General features: G+C 46.6%; 3 protein-coding genes across 3 annotated transcripts in view; all 3 read right to left on the reverse strand.

Annotated features, from left to right (window-relative positions):
- Nucleotides 1-2157: 2157 nt before the first annotated feature.
- LOC131211299 (translocon-associated protein subunit delta) lies at nt 2158-3218 on the reverse strand. The gene is made up of 2 exons (XM_058204717.1): nt 2847-3218; nt 2158-2768 (listed from the first exon to the last, which is right to left on the reverse strand). The coding sequence occupies exons 1-2, from the start codon at nt 3099-3101 to the stop codon at nt 2508-2510; spliced, it is 516 nt and encodes a 171-aa protein (XP_058060700.1). The 5' UTR covers nt 3102-3218; the 3' UTR covers nt 2158-2507.
- A 441-nt stretch (nt 3219-3659) lies between these two features.
- Nucleotides 3660-7823, reverse strand: LOC131211031 (uncharacterized). The gene is made up of 6 exons (XM_058204369.1): nt 7683-7823; nt 5986-6192; nt 5385-5924; nt 4790-5317; nt 3864-4722; nt 3660-3799 (listed from the first exon to the last, which is right to left on the reverse strand). Exons 1-6 carry the CDS (start codon nt 7821-7823, stop codon nt 3660-3662), a joined length of 2415 nt encoding a protein of 804 aa, XP_058060352.1.
- Nucleotides 7824-8611: 788 nt separating this feature from the next.
- Nucleotides 8612-27260, reverse strand: part of LOC131211980 (uncharacterized) — a 30414-nt gene continuing 11765 nt past the window's right edge. Inside the window, exons 3-9 of the mRNA XM_058205681.1 lie at nt 22628-22719; nt 20320-20553; nt 19815-20242; nt 19425-19735; nt 19195-19353; nt 19058-19131; nt 8612-11485 (exon numbers count right to left, since the gene is read on the reverse strand). Coding sequence (XP_058061664.1) covers nt 11377-11485; nt 19058-19131; nt 19195-19353; nt 19425-19735; nt 19815-20242; nt 20320-20553; nt 22628-22719 — 1407 coding nt within the window. The 3' untranslated portion in view covers nt 8612-11376. The remainder of the gene's footprint in view (nt 11486-19057; nt 19132-19194; nt 19354-19424; nt 19736-19814; nt 20243-20319; nt 20554-22627; nt 22720-27260) is intronic.

The raw sequence follows: 27260 nt of genomic DNA on the forward strand, positions 1-27260 counted from the left end.
CATATCATATACCACGCCCTTGAGCACTGCGGCATCGTAATGCTTGTCATTGGACACTAATCAACATTATTCGATATATCCTATATCATCTATCCCGTTCGTATGCTTCGCCGTCATGGAAAACCTTTGTACCAGAGAGATTGCTAAATCGGTGTCCATCGAAGGCTAACCAAAGCATTTACAGTTTATGAATCAAGACAGTATCCCATTGCGAAAACGGGAGTAAAAAGCTAAAAAAAGTGTTTGTACATACGAACCAAACTAGCAAAATATTCAGCGTAATATCGGAACATTGGAAACAAGCAAAATTTGCAACCCAAACCGGATGGTGGTTAGTAAAACTAAACAATTATCAGCAAAACGAAATAGTAAAATCCATATTTAGGTACCGTTGCGCAGCAAAGTTAATCGAGCAAAATTAGAGAGAGAAAAATCACAGTGACTAAATTCTCTGATCGAAACGACAGTATTCCCGCTAGGCCAGGATGTTTCCATTTCCCGATCGAAGCGGTAGAACCCAAAGTAGTAAAATTAAGAAAACCGGAAAACAGTACACACGACCGAAGCATGGTATTAGAAAGTTCATTCCGTTCCATTTACGACGAGACCGATCGAAACAATGATGCATGTCTAATGCATATCGCGGAACTATACCATTAGTTAATCCAAAAGTTCTCCCGCCATTTGCGCGAAGGGCGGGCGAATTGTGCAAGATGCCACGCAAGAAGGGAACCAGAGTCTACAAGTTGAAAACATGTACCAGTAGTTAGCTAACAACGATATACACGAATTTGCGAAGAAAATGAACCGATTATGGGAGCCGCCCATTTCAACAACCTGATACATAAAAACAGTAAAATCCAAAACCTTAACTTACTCTCGCCAGTTGAAACGAATCGAAAGTTGTTTGTGCTGCTCGCGAAAGACGGACACGTGAAAGCGACAAACCTTTTCTATTTATCTGTGGCTCATTTATCTACGTTCCATAGATATTACCTATCATTAGTGTTTACATCTGACGCATGGAACAATCGTAAGATGCGTGTGGCGAAGTTTTGCATAAACGCATAGGACTGGGCAAAGGGGCGCACAACTGTGGGTATTGCTGGAAACCTAATGGCTTGATGGAGTTTTGTGGAATGCCTGGTGGTCTGTATCTGATCCTTCAAACGGGAGGTCCAGGTTGTAGTATTAAAACGAGTATTTGTCATCACGAGTATGCACCAGGTCTAGCATTTTGTCTTAAATAATGGGAATAAAACGAGCGAAAGGAAGCATCTTATCCACAGCATTGTAGATAGAGGAACGTTTTTAATAGTTTCAAAGACACATACGTAGTACAATGATACCGGGGCGTCAACAGAGAATTAGTATACCCGACGGAGAAGACAAACAATAACCACGGTCTTGGCGTAAGGCATAAAGAACTGCGATTCGTACCCATTTTATCGCAGTTATCGAGGATACCTTATTAGTATTATTCCAATATATTTACTTAAGACAGTAAACCGTACCGACAAACCGTTATTACGAAAAAGGGGTCCCAAAGAAGACGACAGTGAACACGGTCGAGGATAAGGGTTGTTCCTTTCTGCTGCAGTTGCGTTGATTCGTGAGTGTTTGTGAATCGTGAAACGTTTGCCACTGAAACGGAAGTTTCTTGGGTTTTTGTTTTCACGCGAAACGAACATTTCTACACAATTTATACCATTTCCGATTAATTGGAAAACACATCTGATTACAAAATATTCTTCAAAACTCTTGCTGTATTGTTCACCATTTCTAAAATTTGCCTTGCAATTCGAATCATTAATAGTTTTGGAAAAACAATTTTAACATTTACTTTGGTTTGGGCTTACACATTAACTTGGCCGTAATGTAATACAGAAGTGAAGGCGGTCAGTATGACTTAGAGCGCAGTGAACAGTACTAAACGCATGGTCACACAGCAGAAAGCAGGAAGAGGGAACACCCGAAACAAAACTTTATGGATTTGGTACTAGGGCGTTCAATATGACGGATAACGGTGCCATGTTTCTCATTTCACTGTTATGGATCAAAATAAAGACTAACAACATACTTACCCAACATCCTTTGAATGGAAAGACATCCGAAATTCGGTGAAACGTTCCAGCGCGCGTTGTGATATTTCCACTGTCAAAAGGCTCAATTATTTTACGTTATTTTCTCACACTTTTCGTCGGTGGCCATGAGCAACGAAACACCGAACTCGTTTATTATTCAGTCTGGTCAGAACGGGATGCGTTCTGTGTGGCCTCAGTGTGCTCTCTTCTTCTCGAATTAAGCGTTTCGCCTACTGTATGTTGCTACATTCTTCACGAAAGCAGCCAACTGTGACTGCGAACAAAAATCAAACAATTGTAACACGTTTTATCTGCGGCTCTATGATAGTGAGTTTCTTGTGCGAGCGAAGTACGATGAATGCAATAACCGGAATTACGGATGATCTATTGGTGGTGAACGCTTTGAAACCGACCACAAGTAGCTTACGCGACCAGCTTCGATCGTGTCATGAACGCCACGTACGCAACGAATCCAACCAAACCGGTGGCCAAAATCTCCGAGTTGATCCACGGGCCCTTGTAGGCACCCGGGAAATGCACTGCCAGGGTGGTCAAAGGTTTCACTGAGCTCGTATCCTCGCCTGCACGCTGTGCTTTGCGAACGGCGGCGAACGATTCTTCATCAAAGAGCCGGATCTCGTACTTGCCACTGCTGGCCTTTTTGATTTCTTCGTTCCAGCTGACCTGCAAATGCAAATGCGAAACAGATTGTTAGCGTGCGATGGAAACATCGTAAGCGGGACACGGTGCGTGCTAGTTTACCTGGTATTTGTTGTCCCCGATGCGTACAACAGGCGCCAACTTGCCCAGCACCTCGGCAAAGAGCGGCAGTTTCTCGGCACCGGCGTTCGAGCACTTCAACGTGAACTCGGTGACGAAGCCAATCTGGCTGACGATGGTCGCATCGGAGGTGGAATAGAAGTTGGTTTTCACATCTGGATTCAGACAAGCGCTAGCTTCACTAGAGGTTACGGCCAGGCCGCACAGCACGACGGATGCAAGCACAAACTTGAACATTTTCTGTGTTTCTATTCGGTAAATGCAACTGGAAAACGCACGGGATGCTTTCGGTTTGTTGTCGCACGAGAAATGATTTTATCGGTGCTTACAACGCGGACAATCTCTTCCTTCGACGGCCACGTAGCGCGATGACAGACCGGCTGAATGTCATAAACAAACACAACGTCAGGATCACTCCGACAGTCCGACAGCATCTTTCGAATCATGGGCGCTGTCAGTTGTTACTCACTGACAGCATATTCAAACACGTTCGATACATTGAATCTCAAATAAATAACTATTCTTTAAACTAATTAAAACGAAACGACTTTCTAATTACCTTTTAAAAAATCTTTGTTTTATTGTGTACCTCCGATCGAAAATATAACGAGTTTAATGTTTTCATGAATAATTGAATAAATAAATCTTTCACGAACGAGAGCTACGCTTCAATGTTCACTTGTCCACTAAAAGAGCTTAAAAGAATTCACTAAAATATTACAATTGTAGTACACAATCAACTTGACAACTCGGAAATTACCGACAATTTTGTAGTTCCCATCACTCCCAAGGCGGTTAGTAAACGTCCATACCGGCACACAGGCAGAGACAGTTCAGATTGACCCCCTTGCGATCGCGAGCACGCAGCTCCAACCAGCGTTTCTGATTCGGAACAAACATTTCCGGTGGCAGTGGCGCTTTTTCGTCGGCAGTTTCTGAAGGTAGACAACATTACTGACCCTGCGGCTCTCGGGTATCGATCATGGTGAAACTACTTACCATCACTCTTTTTACCCGCTTTCGACGGACTGGGCAGAATGGATATGGTTTCCTCCGGTTTTCGTAGTAACAGCTTTCCCACGCCTTCGCACATTCGCAGCACCTCGTGATGGGACAGCGTGTCCCGTAATCGTTCGTCCAGCGTGGTACAAGCGTTTATCCACTCCGCCACGCCGTCAAAGTCCTTCAGCAGGTTGAGAGCACCGGAGCTACTGAACCGGGTCTTCTTCATATAGATGTGATCCAGCCACGCTTCGCAGATGATCTTAAGTGTCAGCTTCAGGATCTCGATGTCCTTCGTGGCCTGAATGACGGGCAGATAGATCTGGTTGAAAAAGTAAGCCACGTACTCGTTGGCACGCTCCTGTAAAACCTCCGTCTGCCAGTGTTTGAAATGGGGAAAGCAGAGCGTCAGCGAGGCCAGGCTCGTCGTACGACAAACGGCTGCTAGAACGTCGATGCACTCCGTGCAGGTCGCTTTCAGTTTGATGATGTTTTCCTTAATCTCCGACACGAGCTTGGCTCGCAATGCCACGCAAACTTGCACCTGCACCTCGAGTGGATCATCGGCTGCCAGCTCCGGCACACGAATGTAGTGTAATTGCTCGAGACACAGTCCGATGTCGTTGTGGACCACCTTGAAAAACATCATCATATTCCAGTCGGTGCACAGGGAACGTGCCCTGTTGGCCGCCCAGATGCGCATCGAATGGATGGAGTGATCGAGCCGATGGAGCACCGGGATTTGCTCGACCAAAGGCAGCTCATTAGCGATCGTTCCGATGTCGCAAGTATTGGACAGTTGCACCAGCTGGTACAGTAATTCACTCCACACTTTGCCACACACCGTTCCTTCAATCTGTTGAAAACAACGAGAATCATCAGGAAGAATGTTTCCAAAAGAGTCATGAAAACGATGTGCTTACCGTTGTGCTTTTCCCACAGAATTCGCTTTCCTCGAACGGATAATCCACCGGGAGACTGGACGCGACGACGGCCAACCGGAACTGCTTATCCCAGATCGTGCTGGTTACGTGGACCGTCAGCGTTTCTCCCAATCCCTTCAGTGTCGACAGTATTGGCTCCGGAGCTTCGTCCAGCTGCAGCAGCGATAGCCATTCCCGTAGATACTTCGCACAGGCCGGCGGCCTGCAAGCGAGCGGAGAAGAGCTCCACCAGAGCACCACATGCTCGAGCGTTCCACCAATCTGCGTCCAAAGACCGCGGCTGCCCCGGTTGACCCACTTGACGAGCTCCGACTTTTTGAGCTCACGATCGAATGCGGACGGACAGAACTTGATCACCTTCATGATCACATTCGCAACAAATATCTCCTCGTCGGCAATCAGATTTTCCAACAAGTCCATCCCATCCGGTTCGTTGACGAGATAATTGATCGAATTGTACGCTACAGCTTCGGCGGCCATTTCGTTGAAAAAGTTTATCGCCGGATCCTGGCCGGTGCGAAAGAGAAAACAAATTCCCAGTAGACGTCGAACAACACCAACCATCGTCACTTACATTATGTTCCGTTTCGTCGAGTTCGCGAGCTTCCGGTCGAATGATGGGCGTCACGAAAACCTCCCTCCCCGGGGTACCTTTCGGTCGTGCGTGAATATCACCGCTAGAAATCATATTCACACTCGTTTTTCGCCGAATATTCATCTCCTCCTGGATCGGATCGATGTGGCGCCCGTCGGGCCCTTGTAGATTGGTGGTTAGGGCTCGCAGAATTTCCACGCTCGACGTATCCGATTCGTTGTCCTCGTGCGTGACCGCCAACGCACCCTTGCACGTGGTCAGAAGGCAGTTGATTAGCGTACTGCAGCACTCCTCGGCCCGCTGCTTCGTAATGATCTGCAGGATCATCCCGACGTCCATCTTCTTCGGGGCTGACATGAGCGAAGGAAAAGAGTTGCTGCAAACCTGAGCATTGGTTTGCGTCCGGGCCTGTGTTGTCTTTTGCGCCAGGATTACGCTCTCGTTGTGCAACGTACACAGCAACAGCGCTCCGTCGACCACGACCTCGGAGCTGTACGTGGCCGCCAGCATTAGTTTGATCTGGGGAGCAGCACGATAATCCTTAGTTCCTCGCAATGATGATAAAACCACACCATAGTACCATTTTGTTGATGATGAAAATCAGCTGAAAGTTGCGTTTCCGCAGGTTCTGCCGTATCAGGTGTGCCTTCCGGTTGAGCAGTATCTTAAAGAAGCTTCGCTCGACGTTCTTGTCCGCCGACGAGGCCGACATCCGTATCAGGCGTGTCTGCACGTGGGCCGACCGTTCGAAGGCTTCACGACTTTGTTGTAGCAACCGTTCGAACTCCTGGTGAAGCATTGTTGGGCCGAAGTTTATTTTGTTTTGTCCAGACGAGAACGAGAAGCGTAACACAACCGAGAACACGATTCAGTCGAACGCAAGGACGAATGCTAGGTCGCTAGTATTTGGCGGGTCCACCACGTGGGCTAACCGATCGTTGCGGGAGTCAGTCGTCCGTCCGCACCTGCGCCGTTTTGGAGCCCCTTTCCCGGCAACGACGGGAACCCCTTTTGGCCGTTACGGTATTCGTGCCATTCGATCATGGGCACCGATGATGGCTGCATTTATTTCATTGAACTTCGTCGAATTGAGACATTCGAGGCCGAACGGCACAGAGTTCGCTTTCTTCGGGGTCTGACCCCGACCGGTGAGCAACCCCCGGGATTTGATAGTCGATAGTCGATGGGTAAAACATCGACTGCTTTTGTTTCGCTATTCCATGCCCATAGGCCTCTCACTCTGTCTTCCTGTTCCGCCGTCTCTTGCCGTTGAAAGTGTAGCTATTTGGCCATTTTACTACGGCTGGTCGTTGAGACATTGGGTCAAGGATGTTTTGTGAAAGTTTGGCCATGTGCTCACGATGTATCAGGGACATCGATCGATGGCAATGTGGCAAGAGCATGTTTTACGACTCGAATCGAGGTCTGGTGTATTTATACAAGGGTCAATAGCTTTTGGGCTATGGAAAAACTATATTCTGGAACTCGGGAGATACTTGCACACATAAGAGTATTTCATGATGCAATGGTTGCGGTTGACAAGTGAAAATCATCTTGGATTTATTTAAAAACTACGAACTTAAAAACTGGTTCATTTGGCCTTTGGTACATTATTGACTTCGGCCACCTTGTTGCTCACTAAAGCTATTCTTGCCACGATTTTCCATTGAATCCCTACCCTACAGGGATAAGGATGCACGACAAACTATGCTATCATTTGACACGGAAAACATTCTTCGCATTCTTCGCAGTGATAAATGGACTAATAGTTATGTGCGAGTTATGTGCGGATACACCACAGGAATGTAGTTTGCAGTCCGCCCCGTCACGACCCCAGGTTTCGGAACTATATTCCTGGCCAACAAATGACTGCAAGCAGTTGCCAAGCTTCGCGACGGAAAAGAACGTTTAGAAGATGCATTTGTCCATTTAACGGTTGCGCGAGTTTCTATTCGTTTTCAGGCGTTCCGGCGGTACTTTGCACGCGAACTACCAAGGGTTCTCTTTGGCACGAAAGGTCGTTCGTGAATTTCTTTTTTCTCTTGCGCTTTGCACATTTTCACGCCTTCCCGTGTTTGCCATCATCATAAAAGCCGAGGATAATGGCTCAATATCAAGGTTGCAGAGCTGCTGCATACTAAATTCACCTTTCCGACATTTAATGGCAGGTTTGGATCGATTCTTACTGCTTGCGGACTCAACATATGGGTTCCTCCGTCCGAGTACAGTAGCTGTGGACCGCTGTTGGCGATTGTTGGCGATCCGCCGAGTACTTACATAGTAGTCCGGCAGATCGATGTTAATATCGGTGGCAAACTTTTTGCCCAATATCCGGAGTTCCCGTTCCAGCTGGCGCGATTGCTCGAACAGTTTGATCACTTCTTGGTGCTGCTTGGGCAGCCACTTTGATGTATTCATTGTGGAGCGGCGGCCACCGGCCACTCCACGAACTTTGCAACTGCGAAATCCTAGGTAGCCCGAAGTCAGTATCACTCCCCTGCAGAGCTACCCACCCTGTACTGCAGTACCGCAAAAATTAGGTCATAATTCACACGCGACACACGGGTGCTATTTGAATGGTTTAGGACCCACAGTTGTCCATGGTACCCAAGGCACCCAAGGAAGGAAACGTTCGTTCGAACCACTCGCAGCAAAGGATGATCGGGAACTGAAACCGAAAGTTGCGAAAAGTGAGCTTCGGTTCCACCCAACCACTGCGCTGTACGGTCGGCCATGATATTGGCAACCTTGAATTTCCGATCAAGCATTCACCTATATCCCGCGAGGCTCGTCCCAAGGAGTTCCGTTCCGCTCCGGCTGGGTTCGTGTCCTTATCGATTAAGCATACCGCGGCCGGTTTGGCAGTCCCTTAAGCCGCCTCTGCCAGGACGAAACGAGCGAACATCTCGAGTGACAAGCGTCCATGGTTCGTAAGGACGAAAGCCGAGCGTTAGGAAAGTCAAGTTTAGCCATCGGGCTACGAGCGGACGACGACGTTGATTGCTCGGATTTGACACGGTTGCCAAGGTGATCGTGGCACCGAATGGGCGAGGACGCAGCAGTTGCTGGTTCGGGAAATCGCCAAGAGTGCGTTGGACCACAGTGGCATTCAGTTGCAACTCCACACTTCGGCATTTCGGTGCAATGGAACTCCTTGAAACCGAACAGAGGAACACAAACACACGCCAATGGTTTTTACTCAGTGTTTTATACATTTCGATTAATAATTTATCGACCAATTTTACACAGACCGGTCATTAACTTCCGGTTCATTTTTTTCCTTCATTTCTGTTACAATGATCCTTTCTTCCCAGAGTTGCTTCACATTTCAATTCATTCTTTTTCAGCGACAGTTTTACTTTATTCCTCCGTCAAATATCTTGTTTCACTTTTTCGTTCACCCTTCTCTTTCGCTCTCTACAGCTAGTTATTGTTTAAGTATAAAGAAAAGTTTGTTGATTGGTTGGCATTTGCGCTGATGTTGGCGCGTGTTATAAATAAGAAAAATCGAACAACTAAACAAACAAAATGTCTAAATAAAAAACAAACAATTAGGTAATCATTCCATTAAAAAAAACACAGCTTATCCAAACCGATGGACGAAAGTTGTCCACATCCTTTTATACTTCATTCGGTTCCCACTCGCTGACACTTTCGTGAAAGGAACCTCCATCGATTGGGTTTAACAATTCATCCTACCACTACTGCTGCTACCACACTGTACCTAGCAGATGGTAGTTCCTTTAGGGGCTCTCTCTCCATTGCTGGTTTCTTTTCAAACGCAAAATAAATATGATAAACTAAAATATCCTACGCTAACGCTTGCCGTCATGGTACAATGAAGCCAGGCGGAAAAAATACGGAACGTTGATCCGTTCGCTTCTTCTTCTTTCTCTCCTTTTCTCGTTTCGTTACACTAGCTAAAATCCTCCCGATCACTTATTATCATAGTTTGTCCTTCTTTTTGCATCATGCTTCTGAGAAATCGTCCTGGCTGTTTGGTTCATGTTCAACTTATCTAGCCAACGTTGACGCATCATGACTGTGCACTTGTATGTTGGCGGCTCAAAGGAAATTCGGTTATTCTTCGATCGGCGTTACATGCGATTAAATAAGTGTTGTGTTTGCGTAATTATTATTTTCATACAGTTTTTGACACTTGTTACACACGAATAATTCTTCTGCAATTTAAGTTTTTTTGTCAAATTTATTTCAAATTGGTTTTAGTCATATCATCGTCAGTATATTAAAGCTTCCAGCATTCTCTCTGGAATCATAATGAGTGGTGTCATTTTTTTGTCTGCAATCATAGAGCAGAAAGCCGCATATCTTTTCGGCGATTATACGGACCTCTATTTCTGAAGGAGCGGTTAAACAAACTATGCCCGCTAATAGTTTGTTCCGATTGAAGAGGACAGCTCTTTCTGAGTTTCCGAGTTTAAAAACAGAAAACCGAAATTCTTTTGATTTAGTGCCGATGATCTTCATAGGAGGAAAACAGTTGTAGTTTAACAATCAACTTATGTAAATGGTAGATAGGTAGGATAAAAGGTATGGTGAGTAAGCTCATGATGTAGACTATGCGAAAGGGAAGAGAGTAAGGTTAAATCCTAATGATGGCCAGCGCGGGCTCGGGCGTGACAGATCGAAACCCTGCCAGGATCGTATCTGTCTTCGGCCTTCCTGCTAGACAACGCAGATAAAACTTAACAGTGAAACATTCCTCCGAAAGAAAACGGAGAAACGTAGAAATCTCCCCCTGTATCAATAACGCCTTCCATGGCATTCGCCACTGCTTACAGTGAGGAGATAGAAACACTTAGATTCGTTTGGATACAGTTATAAAACATTCATAATTGTTCTAATCAATACTTTACTAATGAAAGCTGGCATATTTCCACGGTTGCCGTTCACATCGAGGATTGACCATCTTGCCATTCGAGCTACATGGCGGTCATTTGGTTGTATGATTTACGTTTTGCTCCTCTTAAAAACAACTATTCATGTCGATGGATTCAGCGTCCATGCAAAACCGTAGCACAATAGTAACTGGACTAGATGGCGATTGTACAACTAAAATAGTAACAGATATGCGCTTCTTGTACATCCACTATTTGCTGGTCGCCAGCAACATTTTAGATCATACACCATTTTCAAAATTGCGGAGCACTTACTTTAAGATTCACTTGTTGTGTTTTACATTTTACGATCAACTGCACAACACGGCTTTCGATCGATTTCAGCTGACAAAATGTCGTTCGCGCAAACGTCGTCGCCTAAGGTTATTTTACTTTATGCATTAGGTTTCGCTTCGGTCATACGATTCCATAGGTCCATCTCGATTTCGACGACATGCACGAGGAGACCCCCACAATCCGCCTGGCTTATGTTTATTCTTACACATTATTTTGATTCCCTAAAACGTTATCATATGAATTCCTTTTGTTGTTTTTTTTTCTTGTGTTTACAGTTGCTCTCAGTCTCTTTCCACGTTTTAATGAAACAGTTACAATACGTTACAGTTTGACGCTTTTGTTCGACGGTCTACGTAGTATAAGTTTACAAATATTGAGAGAGTCCGGTAAAAGTTGTTTCGTTTCTCACACCGTCACCGTACCTTTCATCCATTCAGTTACAATATTCTGTTGGTTTTGTGTTAGCATTCCGTTTGAGTTGATTATAAAACTAATCCTTCTACATACAGTGTACGCATACTTCACATGCACTCTACCTTCTAACGGTGCCGTTGTCACAGTACTTCGGCATTGCCTTTATCAAACACAATCAGTTGGACAGTTTACACATCACAAAGTCTTCGCAATGTGCCTTTACCGTATACAGTCCAGGATCAATGACAATGGACACACCAGTCGCTAGGAGCATGAGGGGAAGGATTCTGTAGGAGAGGGCATTGGGGCCAGAGGGAAACGGTTGCCTAGGGATCGATGGAACGATGGAAGACACCTAGCGTCTAGCGGCGCTTCTTCTTATTGCGTCGCTTTCGTAAGTATCGTTCGCGCCAGCTAATCCTCAGGCTGATCTTTTCGCTGTCGCTGTCGTCACTGTCGTCATCGTTTTTCCTAAAGGCAAGCACACAACAATTCAAACAATCTGTTTAGTGTCAGCCGTCCAATCTTAAGCGTAGGCGCCACATGAAATGGACAGTATGTAACGAAAATGCTTGAGGCTCAACAACGAAGGATCACCACCTTATGCGCACTCGACATGATACGGTCAAGTCAAAACGAAAGCACAGCTAATATTGATGGAGCTAAATGGTGAATCATTTGTTTAGTTTTGCTACAAGTACAATTTTGAGTTGGTTCATGGACTTCCCGTATCTTGTATTACGGTGCCAATTTGTTCAAATGAAATGCTGATTTTCTCTCTCTTTTTCACTACAATGGCAGAAGGAAAGCTAGAATGTAAACGATAATGAGACTGTTGTCACACTGATAAGAACGCGTCAGCATACGGTGGATGATCGTTGAACGAAGTTCGATGGCTGATGGATGATGCTGGATGAGTTGTGTTTATGTTGGTGGCACGGTGTCAATCTCGCTAGCGTATACCCGACAGCAGGCGATCATCATGTACACGGCCGAAGGCGATCATAGCAGATATGATAGAGTATACAGTCATGGGAAACATGTCAATGTAAGCTTTCGAGTGGTAATCACGGTTGAGCTACACGTCGATACCAACCCACAGCGAGTTGGCCTTTCGTACAACGGATCAGGGACGGATATGCACCTCTTTGTCACAATCTGTAACATCTAACATCTGTTGCGCTACTTCCCCCTAGCTCTTTTTAGAATGTTGCACTATTCTACACTGTTTTCACCGAGCAAAACGGTTACACGGATATGAAGCTCAATACTAATATAATGCAAGGACAATTGTTTTGGCACCATGGTAAAGCTAATTAAAAACAACTTTATAAAAGGAAGTGAATGGTGTGCTCTCAATCCCATCTGCAGGGTTGTATGGGTTAGGAAATGTTCGTAAACATGCAGAAGACAAACGGGCGTATAGTTTTCGTTTTCTACCATTGCTTCACTCAGTGTACAGCGATGTGAATGTTGCAACAAGTGTCGATATGGTAAAGCTCAGCATCCCATAAGCGATCACCACTAATGTAAGATCTTGTCGCACAAGCCTAAACTAAATTCGCTGCGAAAATTGGCCCTCTCCCTTTTTGGCTAAACGCTCTACCGATACTAACTGAAAACCCCGTTACACTACGATGCAGTTTTGCGTGTTTGTTATCTTTTTTCTTAAAACCTACACAATTTCTTCGCTACCAAACATCTGAAATTGGTAGTGCTTGTGTTTGCCGGTACGATACGCTCGCTGCTCGTGGCACCTATAAGAACAATCCAAAGGTACAGAATGATAGGGAGTAAGATTTTGTATAATTTCGGCCAACAGACAACAAGGAACATCTGCGACGAGCGTAGAGAGTGAAGCACGTTTTGGCAAAGGTCTACAAATGTGTTACGCGCGTTACGCATCGCTGTAAGCTTGGTTTATCCGTGTTGGTTGTGAGTTATTGGTAACTGTTTTCTTGTGACGATTAACCAATTAGCGTATTTTGTTACGGGGGCTTTAAACATTTCTTCCCCTTCTAGGAGTTACATAATGATACACCGTTTTTCTTAGTTGCATGCACATTAAAGCTAGGCGCGATCGGCCATCGATCGCCAACTGGGGTTGTGTTCCGTTTTGTTTGTTTGTTGCACATCTATCGAGATACATTGACTATTATGCTCACACTCGCATGACACTGAGTAACTAGCGTTCGCAAGAGTCGTTCGAACCGAGATGTAATCAGTGTCTGCGTTTGAAAAGTATAATGGTAATCATGGTAGTAGCAGTAGTAATAGGAGTAGTATCGCAGTAATAGCACTAGCAGTAGCTGTGGTTATTATTATGAAGATGTTTGCCCACTTTGTAGTAGAGTGTTGTTTGGTTGTGTACCTAGCATCCCATGCGACCTTCCTCTCATTCTTTCTCTCTCCTTCTCTTAGAGAGCTCTCTGATCCTCTCAGACTGTGTGTTCAATTCCCTTAAATCAAGTTCCTTCCATCACTTGTCCATCCAGACTGTCTAGCTGTCCCAGGCCAGTGTCCTACTCCACGCGAAACATATTGCCCACGGTGGCTTGGTATGATGGCACGCATGAAGCGTTCGTCGATTTGGTTTTTTTGGCGCAGTGTGCTCTCAGCGGCGTGTTCCTTCTGTCGCACGTCTATCTGTAGTGATGTAGTGCTTGATAGCTAGAGTCGATCCAGTTGCTCCTGGATGGCCCGTTCGGCCGTCTCGAAGTCTTCTTCCGACTCTATCTTCACCGTATCTCACCACTCGTTTAGTATGCAATCGTCTAACTGTGACTCGAGAATATCAATGTTAGGCTCGTAGTCGTCGTCTTCATCATAAGAACTGCTTTCGATACCATCCAGCAACCAGAGCGAGAGAGCCCAGAGCAGGATGCGGACCCACGGATCCGGATTCGCGTTGAGGATGGTTGCGTTGTTGGGTAGTGGTTGTGTCGATTGGTTCGTGTGCATTCATGTTGTGCGATTGCATTGTGCGGCACGTGGTATTGGTTGTTAGAGGCGCGATTATTTTATTTATTTTTATAAATTATCATATCCATATAACAACACCATCAACACACACAATCACGCGTGGAAGAGCACGACACATACATCGGACCAAATCAAAGTACGATTTACGTTTTAGAAGGATGTTTAGAGGAAGAGAGAGAAAGAAAAGAAAAAGAGATGAAACGAATTAGTACATCGATAGCTAATTATGCGCGCCGTGTTGGTGGATAGCATATTCGAAGGATTATATGCGAAATGTGTGATTTCTTAGTAAATATCGATCGTTACGCCAAAGTTATCTGATTTCTTAAGCCTCAAATAGAAGCCGTGGCATGCGGATGGTTTGGAATTATCAAATACCAGAATGGAAAGCTGTAGCGTGTCTAAGTGACCGAATCTATACATATATATATTTAAAGCACAAACATGTGCCACTATTACTATGTGACATGGACAGCAATGAAAACGCGCTTGTAATCTATTGCTTTTTTCATCAAAAAGTTACAAACATCGTTTGCATTGTATAGTTAATGATTTCACAGAAAAGCATAAACAGCTTTAACGCTACAATTATGACAAGCAAGCAAAGCTGAATTGTACTAGTGTGTATGAGAAAGCAATCGCTATCTATACTATACAAAAGATTATAATTAATCATAACGCTATCGTAATCGGAGAATATACGTAATCCTTCTTAAATACTTATTGTACACCACAGTGGAATAAGTGAGGCTAAAATGTGGAAAAAAATGGAACAAAATATTTAAATTGAAACCAAAACACAAAAATCAACGTAAACTCTAAAACACCAGTGTGAGACCATGAGAAAGATACACGATATAGAACAGACAGTAAAAACACTTTCTTCATAAAATACAAATACAGGAAGAGATTTGTTTAAGTCGTTTTGTACAAACCAAGTTTATAGTCTTGCCAATTATTCCCTCCCCAATAGCCATTTATCATCGTTTTCGCTGATGAGGAACCTTTATCAGCTTTTCAATTCGATTAGCGATAAGAATATCAATTTTGACACAAACACACGCACGCACGCACGATTCACACCTAAAAACCAAACTTCAAAAGAAGTGAATAGATAAATTTCTTCATCAGCTCTTTCATTCGTCAGGTAAAAACAGCAGCAGCCTGAGTTCTCTCTTAGTGACAACGAAAACTTATGTATTTGCGTTCGCCGCAATAAGGTGGTATATAATTAATAGGAATCCGTTCAAACTGAGATTGATATTGAAAGACGCGAAAACCACCCGAGAGACACAGGTAACATAACACAAAACACATTAGGCATGTGGTAGAAAAGTGATCATGACAGAAAAAATAGACATAGATACAAAAACTAGACGTAGTACTGCACAACACTGAGACGGCCCAATGCGAACCGATCGGTGACAACAAAACAAGGTACCTAACCCTCGCCAGAAATAGTTTTTTTCCTTTTTTCGGCCAAACCAATCATTACAACGCGATACCGTACAGTTCTGCACCAAGGTCCTTTTGTGGCGCTGTTTAATTTTGGAACGTTCGTTGCAACCGTGAAAAGCTGTACTTTCTCGTTTATCAACTTTTACACAATTTAGTTACTCCGATGTCCAATGATGTTTCTCTTGGCTGTCGTTCCCGCATCCGTCGCATTCGACAGCGCACAGAGACACGCACACATAAAGAAGAAATTTGTGCCAAGAGGGACACAGAAGGAATAGCAAACAACGACAAACGGATGGAAAACATAGGTATAATTATTGTCAACGAAACAAGATCGTAAGGAAGAGAGCGCCGTTCGCGTATGGTGCAATAATATACAGAGAACAAAAGCTTAACCCTCTTCAAAAATCATTGATGCATAAGAAAAGAACATATCAACTGTACAGTGGGGAAACGGGAACCAAACATAAATCAGAACAGCCCTGCAGAGCAACGCAACCAAACGTACATACACAAACAACAAAACGGGATAATATTCCTCTGCAGGCTCAGCGAAGTAGGAAGAAACCAAAGACTAGAATTGCGTCAGTTGTAAACTCTTGAAATGATCGGGTTATACACAGTGCAGGATATATCGGAACACAAGGGTTAAAAGAGTACAAACTGTCAATTCATAAATAGTTAAACTAATCGAAACGATACTCGTCCTAAGTGATAAATAAAACACATATGTTGGTGGCAATCCCACCGGGGGTTGCAAAAACGCTCTCAGATGGCAGATAAAAAAACCGGAAATAAAAAGGACATGAAAGAGGGAGGTAGAAAATAGAGAGATATAAAAACATAGAGAGAGAGATAGAGAGAGTGAGAGAGATTGAGAGAGTAAAACTAAACAAGGTAAGAAGGTGAGAATTGTGCTGGACGGTTAGTTACTTACACCAGAAATGCGCTATAAAAGGAATTAAGATCACTGTCGAGTGCCATCATTTTGCGGCTCGAATGCGTCGACGCTTCTGGTGCAGGAGCAGCAGCAGCACCACCGTCAGCCACGGTATGCTCTGGTGTCTGCGTATTGCGAGCGCTGGTGCTGGCTTTGGGGCCGCTGTTAGTACCGGTGGCAGAGTTGGTGCCTTTGGCAAAGCCTGCGCGTGATGCTGAGCGCGAATGGTGCACGGTCGTGGTCGACAGAGATGTGCAATGCACGGTACTACTGACACTGGACGACGTACCGCGCCCGGTGGATGAGCCGGTAGCACCAGAATGCAAAGGTGGTACTGGGAGCCGATTTCTGGCCGTTTCCATCACGGTCGGTAGCCATGGCTGGCCAAAGACGAAGCATCGACTGAGGTAACCCAGATTCCGGGGACACATATTTCATTATTCGTTCGAAATCGTTATGATCAATTTCCATTTTGCGCGAAGTTTTTAGTAAGAAGTAGAAATACGGAAGTTTATTTTTTTATTATTATTTCGTGAGTGTATGGTATGGTGGTTTCGGCATCATTTCGGTCGACGACGATAATAGGTACAGATGTGTGTGGTTTCGCACATATTTTTTTGTATGACAATATTTGGTTAGTAGATGATTTTTCGGGGATAATGGAATTTAGAGAAAAAGAAAAAAAGAAAATCACTATTCACTCGGTTTGGAGGTTACATACACCAGCAAGCACACGGCATTTCATCAGGCACGCACAACATACAAGTATACGCACACAGCTAAGGGGTGGTAGTATTGGGCGGAGTAGACGGTCACGAGCAAATAAAAGCATCCCTGGAGTCCCAATCGTCAGCTAACCACGAACTATTCTAATCAGTGCCGGATGAAGGGTCACAAACTTGGAAGCATCACAGTTTGCAGTTTCTCGAAAACCTAAAACAACTCCACGGACACAGCTCAACGGAGAGGACGCAACAGTATTCCACAAGGCAATGGAACATGACACACGTGTTCGACACAACGATACGGTACGACTACTGTAGAGGACGCTAAAAACAGCAGACCCTTTTCTAGAACAACGATGCGGCACCAAAATACCAAATAAATTTGAAAGAACACTGCAACAAGCAACCCGTGAATGGCAGTTGAGCGCAGGCAGAGAATACAAGACATAAGATGGTCAATTTTAGCTGCCCTGTTGCCCATTTTGTTATGCTGTTTGCGCAACGAATGCAACCGAATGACGTTGAGTAATGCGCTTAGCGCTGATTGTGTTACTGTGGCTTAGTTGCGACCAATGGTTTGCGCCAGTAGATGGCATGAGTTTAAGGATCATGTGCAAGCTCAAGTAACTTGGTTGCAATAATGATGAACTTTACACTTTGATTAGCAAATTTGTGATACACAGAGCGAGCTCGAATTGTGAGTGTGATGTTTGGATAAAGGTAGGTTTTTGTTTGGCCGATTTTGGCGAGCCATTGATCTATTGATTCTTACCCCTAAGTAGTGCGCAATTTTAACAACATTGCTGTTCAAACTCATCATCACCTATCTCTCTATCGGGTCTCTTCCTCCCTTCACCGTAAACGGAAAAGTGTATACGAAAAAGAACGAAAATCATACCAGTGTGTATTATATTTGGACGAAGGTGTTTCGTTTGTGGGTTTGCATGTCGGTGTAAAACAGTGGTGTGTAAGTGTGAAGAGATGGTTTTGGTCGTGAAAGGTGTAGAAGAAAAGAGAGAGAGAGAGAGAAAGTAAAAGAAAACAACAAACACAAAACGACAAACGAAAAGTTTGATAAAGAAACCATATAAGATATGTAACATTACAGCTTCAAACTACTTGTAGTACATTTTACTTAGTAAGGACATTGAAAAGTATAGCATAGTACAGAGTTGTGGAATATGGCGGTTGTGTAAGAAAACTTGAGTCATTAGTAGGAACCGAGTGTTGAAGAGACAGGAAGTGAGACAGGAAAGGTAAAGCAAAAGCAAACGGGTTCAAATAAATACTTGTCCCGAAGCAAAAGAACTGTCGATCAACTAACAAATGATCGTGTGAAAGGCCTGTGGACGGATCCCCATTATTGCATATGAAAAGTAAGATGCTTCTAGATTTGAAAACCCTGCCAACTCCATTGGTGCACTACCAGTGATCGATTCGATGTAAATCGCACATTTACTGCAATATGCACTACCATTTTCACATAACACGTTGCCCGTGCATTCGATTCGATTAGAAATTACGATCGAATTGTGAAGTAAAAATATGCAACAAGAATTCCTTCGATGCAGGAATTTCGCGTGCTGGAGAAAAGTAAGCGAAACAGAGGCAGCGAATAGAAACAGCAACATAGCGGAACTGGGACCAATGCCAACAGTGGGAAGACATTCTACTGAAAGTGAGGATTCGAAATTGAAAAGGGAAGAACTTTCATTGTCCCAGAAAAGCATAAGGAGAAAGAGACAGCAAAGGAGCTTGAGAGAAGTGGGAACATAAAAACAGAGAAACAGATTGCGAAAGACAGATGGCGAAAGAGAGAAGGAGAGAAACAGGACCAAACGGACAGTAATAGAATGCTGGTCAACGAAAAGCAATAGAATATGAAAGAAGAAAAAGACCAGAAAGACTACGGTGCGTACGAATATGTGCACTATTTACCCTTGCGTGTCTCCTCCCTCCTCGGCCACCAGTAGTTCATACTCCTGCGCGGCATAACGATCCCAATCGGATAGCTAAAACGAACGGAAATCGAAATCATTATGCCCTGATTTGATCGCCAGCTCCTTCGGGCTTACATCATCATTTTCACGCTGGGCAAATGGATCACGCTGCTCGTGCTCCATATATTTCTCCAGATTGAAGAAGGTATCGAAGAAGATGGGCGTCATCTTGCACCGCTTTAGATCGGCCAACGTTACACAGCCAGGCGTGGCCGGCTTGAGCATATCCAACATCTGTGGGCAATAGGTACAGGTCGTTAAACATATTTCCATCCAGTTCCACCTACGGGGGCGACATCCACAACCTGACAAAGGCAGTCCTCGAATGGAAGCGTTTCGATGCCGAGGGACTCCATGCGGTGCTGTTGCTCCTCGTAGAAGTACTCCAGCTCGTACATGGACAGAGCGCCATCGCCGTCAACGTCCATGCAGCGGAACCAGTACTCGATGGCCGTCGGATGCGATTTGTCTTCCTCCGCCAGCAGGAACCACACGAAATCGGTGTACGACATCTTTGGCCCGTTCGGACCCTGGATCATCGGGTTGTTGTTGCCACGCCGTGGACTTCGCGTTACGCAGCCGGAGAAGATACGTTCAATCATGCGCGACGATAGTGCTGGAAGGTTCGATATAACAAATCGAAATTAAGTAGAGTGCGGGAGGGAGCCATGGATCGGGCGAACGATCGTTCGTACCGTGATCGTTGTGTCTGGCCAGATCCTGCTGATCGATGTACAGATCATGGTCACGGTCCAGCTCCCAAAATTTGCAGTAAATCACGTAGAAGTGCTCGTAGCTGAAGTACGCCATGATCTGATTGATGTCCTCCTCCTCCTCCAACAGCTGGATCACGTCGAGCAGGTTCGATTTGCGCAGCTCCGCCGTGGTGATCTTGCCGGTCCAGCTGCGATTGACGCTGTAATAGATCCGCGCTATTACCGTGTGCACGTACCGCGAATGGAACTCGGCTGCCTCCTTCAGGAACGCCAGCCCCGGGTGCGTATCGACCACGTCCTGTATGAGCGGGGCAAAGTCTTCCGGCAGGATGTACGGTCGCGTGCGATCACCCCGCGACATTATGTAAACGAAGCGCGAAGCCGCATCGTGGCAGGATGATGTCATCCTGTGCAAAAAGAATACAAAACCGAAATTCGAACAATTAATCGGCCACCTTTCACAGGGCATCCCAAGTGCACTCACTGTCGCCAAAATTGCAGGAATTTATCCCCATCAACGGCACCGTTCGGCGTTAGCTGGGTGCACATGAACAGTGGCAAGCGCCAGTACAGGGGCACCTGGCACATGGTGACGATCATGTGGAACTTCTCTCGACTGCACTCGTAGCTTGGCAGACTGTCGAAAACCTGCTCCAACCGTTGCATCGTCGTTTCCGTCGTAATCGTTGCCGGTGGTTTGCCATTCGGGAAGTGGAATCTAGAACGAGACAGATGAGGGGGGGTTAGATCACGTCAAGGTTCGGGGCACCGCACCGCAGGAGGGATGGAAGCCGGTCGGTGGGGGGCACGGAAAAGCAATTTGCCAAATTACGTTGCTCGAAACGGGCCGGCGAGAGGGTGCATCGTGAAATCGTGCCAAAATGGCACGGCAGTGCACCTGCAAGATAGAGTTTCCATTCACAAAATAAAAGTCATCCGAACGCGAATCAAGCATCCGGGCGTGTAGTTGCGGCGTTTAATGAACGAAAACTTGGTGCATTTCGTGTGCCGTACCTGCTGCTGCTGGGTGGTTCTTGACCGTCCCTGCAACGCCCACCGCGTGTGTTGATGGTGCCAAGCCAAGCAACCAACAACCGCGAGCGAGCAAAGCAATGAAACGCACCAACGGACTGTCTTCTTGGCAGTGTTTAAGCAGTTTCGAAGCCGATGTCGTTTGTCACTTGGTTGAAAGTAAACAACGTTGATCTTTACCGCGACCAGTTCCGGTGGCGATACCTCCTGCACGGCCGTGTCTCTTGGGCACGAGAGAGCGCACACATACGTACACCCTAAAGGAGTGATAAAATCCCGGGACTTGACATGGTGAGAAAAAGAGGAAAGCGTCGGTGCGCGCGATGGCCGTTGATGAGACTTAATTCGGATCGAAAGCTGACACGGCCATTACCGTCCTTTGTTGAGTCATTGAAATTTTCCCACTTCTTCTAAACATCGCCCGGGTGCCCCCTTCGTTTTCATCGGCAGAAGAACAACATCGTTACGGTTGCAGCAGTAAAAAATAAGGGAAAGTTTTATGATCGCTTGTGGAATGGGTCGATCGGTCACCCTCAATTGAGCGACACTAACATGACGCTGCTTACAATATGCGATAGGTGCCTGGTGACGGTAAATAATTCAGTTAAAAGTGACAATGCGAATCTTCTGATCTCTAGCTGATCCACCGCCATCTGGTTGGGAAACAAACAACAAAAGTTTACTACCTAACGACGATTACCGCGATCGCGATCGCTACCAACATTTCGCAGGCTCGTGAACGCAATATATGTCAAATGCCGGCCATCGAATTGTGTCTCGCCTGCCGTCGGAAGAGATGCCATCTTCAATTTTCCCGTGCCGTTTGCGAAGGATTTTTGAGTCTCTTTTCATCCCCGTGTCACCGGGAAGGAATGCTTCTAGGCACCGCGTGTAATGAAGACGAGACGACACAGAAGGCGGCTTATTTGCATTCAGCTTTCAACCGGCCGGTTGACCAAAATAATTAAAAGACGACAGAAGGAATCGGAGAAGCAAAAGTCCGATTCAAATGGCGCCTCGAGTGTAGAAAAAACATGACTCTCGACGACGACGGCGACATACCGTGCCGCGGGGAAGGGGTGTTTCGGGTGCCAGAAGTCCGGCGGAGCAGGGCAAAGGAACCGGTCTTTGGGTTGCGCCGCCTACGACAACAACACGACGGCGGCTCGGCATCTTCGCCATTGCGCCGTGTGTTCGTGGTGTTCTCTACTGCTTCTCGCGCTCTCTGAATGGTCTTTTGGTGGCGCTGGCCCATCTACGTCTGCCCATCATCACCCACGGACCCCAGGGGTCTGGGAGAGAAGTGATTGTGGATGTTTTACTTTTGCCCGACTTTGTCGTATCTCTGGCCGTGGCCCGGGCCCAAAGGATATCTCGGTTGAACCCATCTCACTTGCAGAAGGTCGGTCAACGCCGGTGCCAGTTCAAGTGCGGTTACACTTGCGGACCGCGCTGGGCGCGCACACGATGATCTCTCCCCCGTCGCCGTTATGCGCCTTATGGGTCGGGCATGTTTTCGTTTCTTTCCGCCGTTCTTTTCTTTTGACGACCAAATATTTTTGCTTGCGTAGGCGTTCATTCAGACGCAGCCGGCCGACCATCGAGAGGGCAAGCTTAACTTTTTCTTAGCTTAATCACCAGCAGACCGGTCAGCGGATACATTTTGTCGACCGAAAGAGAAAGAGAGACAGGCGGCAGAGGCAAACGAAATGGGACACCGGATTTATGCACGGCTCCTCTTCGGTGGCGGCGATACTTACTGCGGTATGTAGGGTGCCTTGGTCGAGTTTTTCAGGTGCCGCTGAAGCGTCGTATGGATGTTGGGCGGTATCAGCCGGTTGACAGGTTTCGACTGTGAAGGAAGGCAGAGAAGAAAAAAAAATGAAGAAAGCATGAAAACCTGACGATCTCATAAAGGCGCAACATAAACAACAAACGGCTCTGACGCTGGCCTCTATCGGTGGTGGCTGCGCGCACATAAACAGACGCGCACGTGTGCGTTGAAAAAACGACGAAAAAAAACCGACAGCGAAATCAATTAGTTGGTTTTGTCGCTGTGAACGACAGCATCGTGACGGAGTTTGTCACTTTCGCCCCCGGGGGACAGCAGGCGCCACGAACTGGGCGCCGATAGACCACAGAAACCAAGGAACAAGGACTTCGGGACCGCTGTACGAGTTTTGACTATTTTCAGTGTCTTTCTGGGAAAGGAACCTTAACTAAGCTCTTCTCAATATTGATGGCCACACAGCCATTGATTTGATTTTGGGCATCAAAAAACCCCGGATACACAACCCAAACAAATCCGTTTTCCTCTTGCGAAACGGTGGGACCTAATTTTCTTCCCCAATCTAGAGCAGCATCGGTGAAAAAACCGGGGATCGTTTTCACATTTTCTCGAAATTAATGCTCCCTCGATTGCAGCATTACGAGATGTGGTGAGCGAGGGCCGCTTCTTTCGTCACTGGCTCTCCCATCTGTCTCGGGACCTCTGGCAGAAGGAGGTTGGCTACGCACGGTTTTACGCACGTCGCTCGTCCAAGATGCACTAACGGACGACCTTAAGGCAGTGAACGGCGGACAGAAAACGAGAGCACAGCCGAGCATCGGCCTTCGATCGGGCACCGAAAAAGCGACATAAATTTCTTTTCTGGCCAGAAACGATGCCTCGGCCCAATGCTCGAAGCGGCGTGGAAGAAGAAGCACCGTGTTTATAAATGACGAAATAGCGACACACCACCACCACACGCTGTTTGTTTTAGGAACTCGCAGCAAGAATCTTAACAGCATCTCATCTCAGGCAGGCACTATGGCCTATAAAATACACATGCCACGACGACGGGAGATGGGTGTTAAACTAATCAGAAAATTTGGCCATCAACTCTCTTTAATGCCGTATCCTAAGAGAATCCCACACTCGCCCAAACTCGGACCAAGCGCACATGTTGATCCCGTCCCATCTTTAACTCTTTCGGGGCCTTACTCTTTCTTGCGACGCGCGATAATTAATTTTGCTTTTTTACGGCCCATCGGATGGAAAAGTTTTATTACTTTCTTTCCTTCTCCTGTGCCGGCCCCGAATCACGCTGGATGATCATTTGCGGATTAGGGACACGCCCTGGCGAACGTTCTGGAATAGTGTTCGAAGCTGTCTCCTCGGCGTTCGAAGATATACGAATTTAATTACGGGTCGAAGAAGATGCACCTCTCTCTTGGCGACCGCGTCACCCATGCCACAAAGGAAACGGGGCGCACGGTGCAGCAAAAAATAATTATTTCCACTGGCCACAACAAACGGCGGCAAGCACACGAAATTATTGATAAATAAATTCTACAAACCGACCGCCAACCGGCGGTGCGGCCAACCGCATCAACGGCCGTTGACTTTTGCAAATGTCGCCCCGACAGTCGACATTCAGGAAAAGGCAGGCTTTACACAAACAAGCACCGGCCACCTACACGACCGCGTGGTCAATGGCCGCCAGTGACCGATGAGAAACCGATGAGAACCTTCAAGAATGCACACACGCCCCCCTTCGGGCGAAGGGCGAAAAGTGGAGCCGCGCGAACTGTCATTAAACCCCCACGCGCCAAACTCCGGATCGATCCTGTGCGCTACACTTTGAAGGTTCGAATTCGAAAACTTTCACAGTTTATGCTGTGGGGCCCACGCGCGCCAATCACACACTACTGCGCACCCATCATCGGCAATCATGCGTACCGAAGCGTACGGCATGTTTATGCTGCGCCACGTACGGTACACGTTCCACTCGCCCGCGGCTCCGGCTCCAACGATGGCTCATTAGGCAGTGCAGTGAGCGGGGCTCTCACCTTTCGGTTGTTGCGCTTGCCAAACCGAACATTTGCATACCCCGGTTGTGCTGCTTCGCACCATCATTCTTGCCACGCCACGCCAGCCGCGCCGTGTGCGCGTTGCGATGTGACGGACTTTCCGATCGCCGGATGATTAGCATCACCCCCACCGATCGGTGGTTTTCCCTTTTTTGACTTTCCCATAATTGGGCGTTTTGGTCGTCGGTTCGAATGCTAATCGATTGAAGTCACTTTTTCTGCGGTCTTCCGATTCCTCGTGTGTTTTTTTTGCATTTAAAACGGTCGCCGTTTGCGGTTAAATATGTGACAAATGGGTTCGTTCGTAGATCGCTGCGCTGATCAATCGGTTTCTATGCTAAGAACGCAAGTTCGAACCGTGGCGGTGCCATCAGGATGAGTGCAAAACTTTAAGCTGGTCCTTAATGCGGTTCGGTCCTTTCGAATAGTAATAAACCATTTGATAAATCCTCGTCGTTGTCAGACAGCTGCTGGTCTGGGTTCGATTCTCTAAACTGGCGCGACCAGGGGTAAGGAACACAGAGATTAACAATGTCTTCGTTGCAGGCCAGGCTGTTGTAGTTGCCAGATAATAAAAATACGACAAACGAACGAAAGATACCATAAGCAACTTTTATGAATTGATGTCTCCCACACTGGAAATCCATTCTCATCATTCTTCAGTTTTATTGCAGCGCTTTTGAAGAACCACACTTTCTTCTTCGTCACATAGCATAAAGAAGCGCCACCAAACCATCTGCCATTCGAAAAGCGGCGGAACAGTTAAATAAATCACATTTTCTTAATCGACGCTCTCCGAACGTCCACCACCGGTGGAGGGTATGAAGGACCCCGCCGAGAAGAGGCGTGCGCATTCGGAAACGTTCAACGAACGACAAAAGTATGTTTACTTCTCCGCCATAAAAAAGGGGGAAAGCACGGGGTGCGCATAACTCATTCGCGCAGAACGCCAACTTCCTCCGGCGTCGTGTGACGTAACGTGACACGAAAAAAAAACGATGCATAAAGACGGCATTACCTACCATCATCCACCACACCACCCACCGATGGTCATTGTTGGGCCGTGGCCGCTCTAAACGGGGCCCTTGATTTTCTCGCCACGCATTACTTAACCCAGCCCAACACGCTCGCGGCTCGGCTCGAGTGCACATTAACCGTTGCCGGTGGTTCAACAGCAACAAAAAATGCTAAAATGATTGCAATTTCTTTCACGATTAATCAACGACGGATACTTCCGTTGCATATGTTGAGGGAGTCGGATGAGTGGTGGGGAGTGTTTCAGTTCAGCTGATTTGTGCGGACCTGTTTTTTGCCATTTCATTTGGCTCGGTTACCCACCGGCGGCCCACCCACCTAATTCCTCGTTGGAGGCCGCACCGATACTTTGTATTGGCCATCGCCCTCAGCCGTAGAGAGAGGAGGTTGAATCCGGCCGTCGATGCCAAAAAGTTTGCCACATGCCGTGGGTGGCTTAAGTCGCCCCATGGGGGCCTCGTGATGACAGCGTATCTCAACCACCGGATCGACGGAACCCCGTGAGATTCGCCCAAGGTCCGCTTCGTTTGATTCCAGTTCCAAAAGCAGATCCCCAAGGTGCTGACTGCATATGATTCGTCCATAAGTGTCTCCTCACTCTCGCCGCTGGGGAGTTGGAACTTTAAGTCCCAGATCACCAGAGAGTCCAGTGCCCGTTCGCAAATATTTTCCCGGTTTTTATGGTCACAACAAACAGAGTCAACCAGAAAAGACAGAAAACGAAACGCGCAAGACGCCGGCCAAAGCTTCGACGGCAATTAAAGCGCACGCTTCTTGGCTTTAAAGTAAACCAATTGCTGGGCACCTTTCAGGCGGACAGTGTCCACCACACTCCAAATCGTGCTCTGCTGAGCCGAAGTGTTTGCTGACCACCCGACGACACGGTGGCCATAAGTGGTCACCACTTACTCGAGCGTGCGAGAAAACTTTGCAAATACATCTTTTGCTCGGACCGGCCCGGTAGCTTCCTACATTTCCCATAAATCTTCCCCGAGGGGGTGGCGTTCCACGAGAAAAGGGATTACTTACTGTTACGCCATCCATCCGCGTCCACACGAACCCTCGTCGCGCGCGACGCATAAATCAATAAAAGAGCCTCATCAATGGGACCGGGACGTCAGCAAGGGGCATCTGATTTAATTTTTTCCCACCATCGTGCACACAAACACACAGCAAGAAACGAAAGCGATATAATTGCAGGCAGGCAAGAAGTAGAAGAAGCGGGGCCCAATGATTGAATTGTTTCGAAACTGCACACAAAATAATTAAACCTATCAACAAGTCAGGGTCTGAGAGCTCAGCGGCTGACTGCCAACCCGATCGCGCCACCTTGAGAAAGGCTGGTCGTTGCAGGTTGCAGGAATTCGAAGGTGAGCTGAAATAAATATTGAACATAGTCTGGCCGGGCAGGGTTGTTGCGGTTGCCTCGCCACCGGTATGGGGCCTGCCATCCCGATTTATCTTTGTGTCGGCAATGGCGCAGCAGCAGCTCGCGACGCAGGGAGA

The sequence above is a fragment of the Anopheles bellator genome, chromosome 2, assembly GCF_943735745.2.
Source record: "Anopheles bellator chromosome 2, idAnoBellAS_SP24_06.2, whole genome shotgun sequence".
Classification (NCBI taxonomy): Eukaryota; Metazoa; Arthropoda; class Insecta; order Diptera; family Culicidae; genus Anopheles; species Anopheles bellator.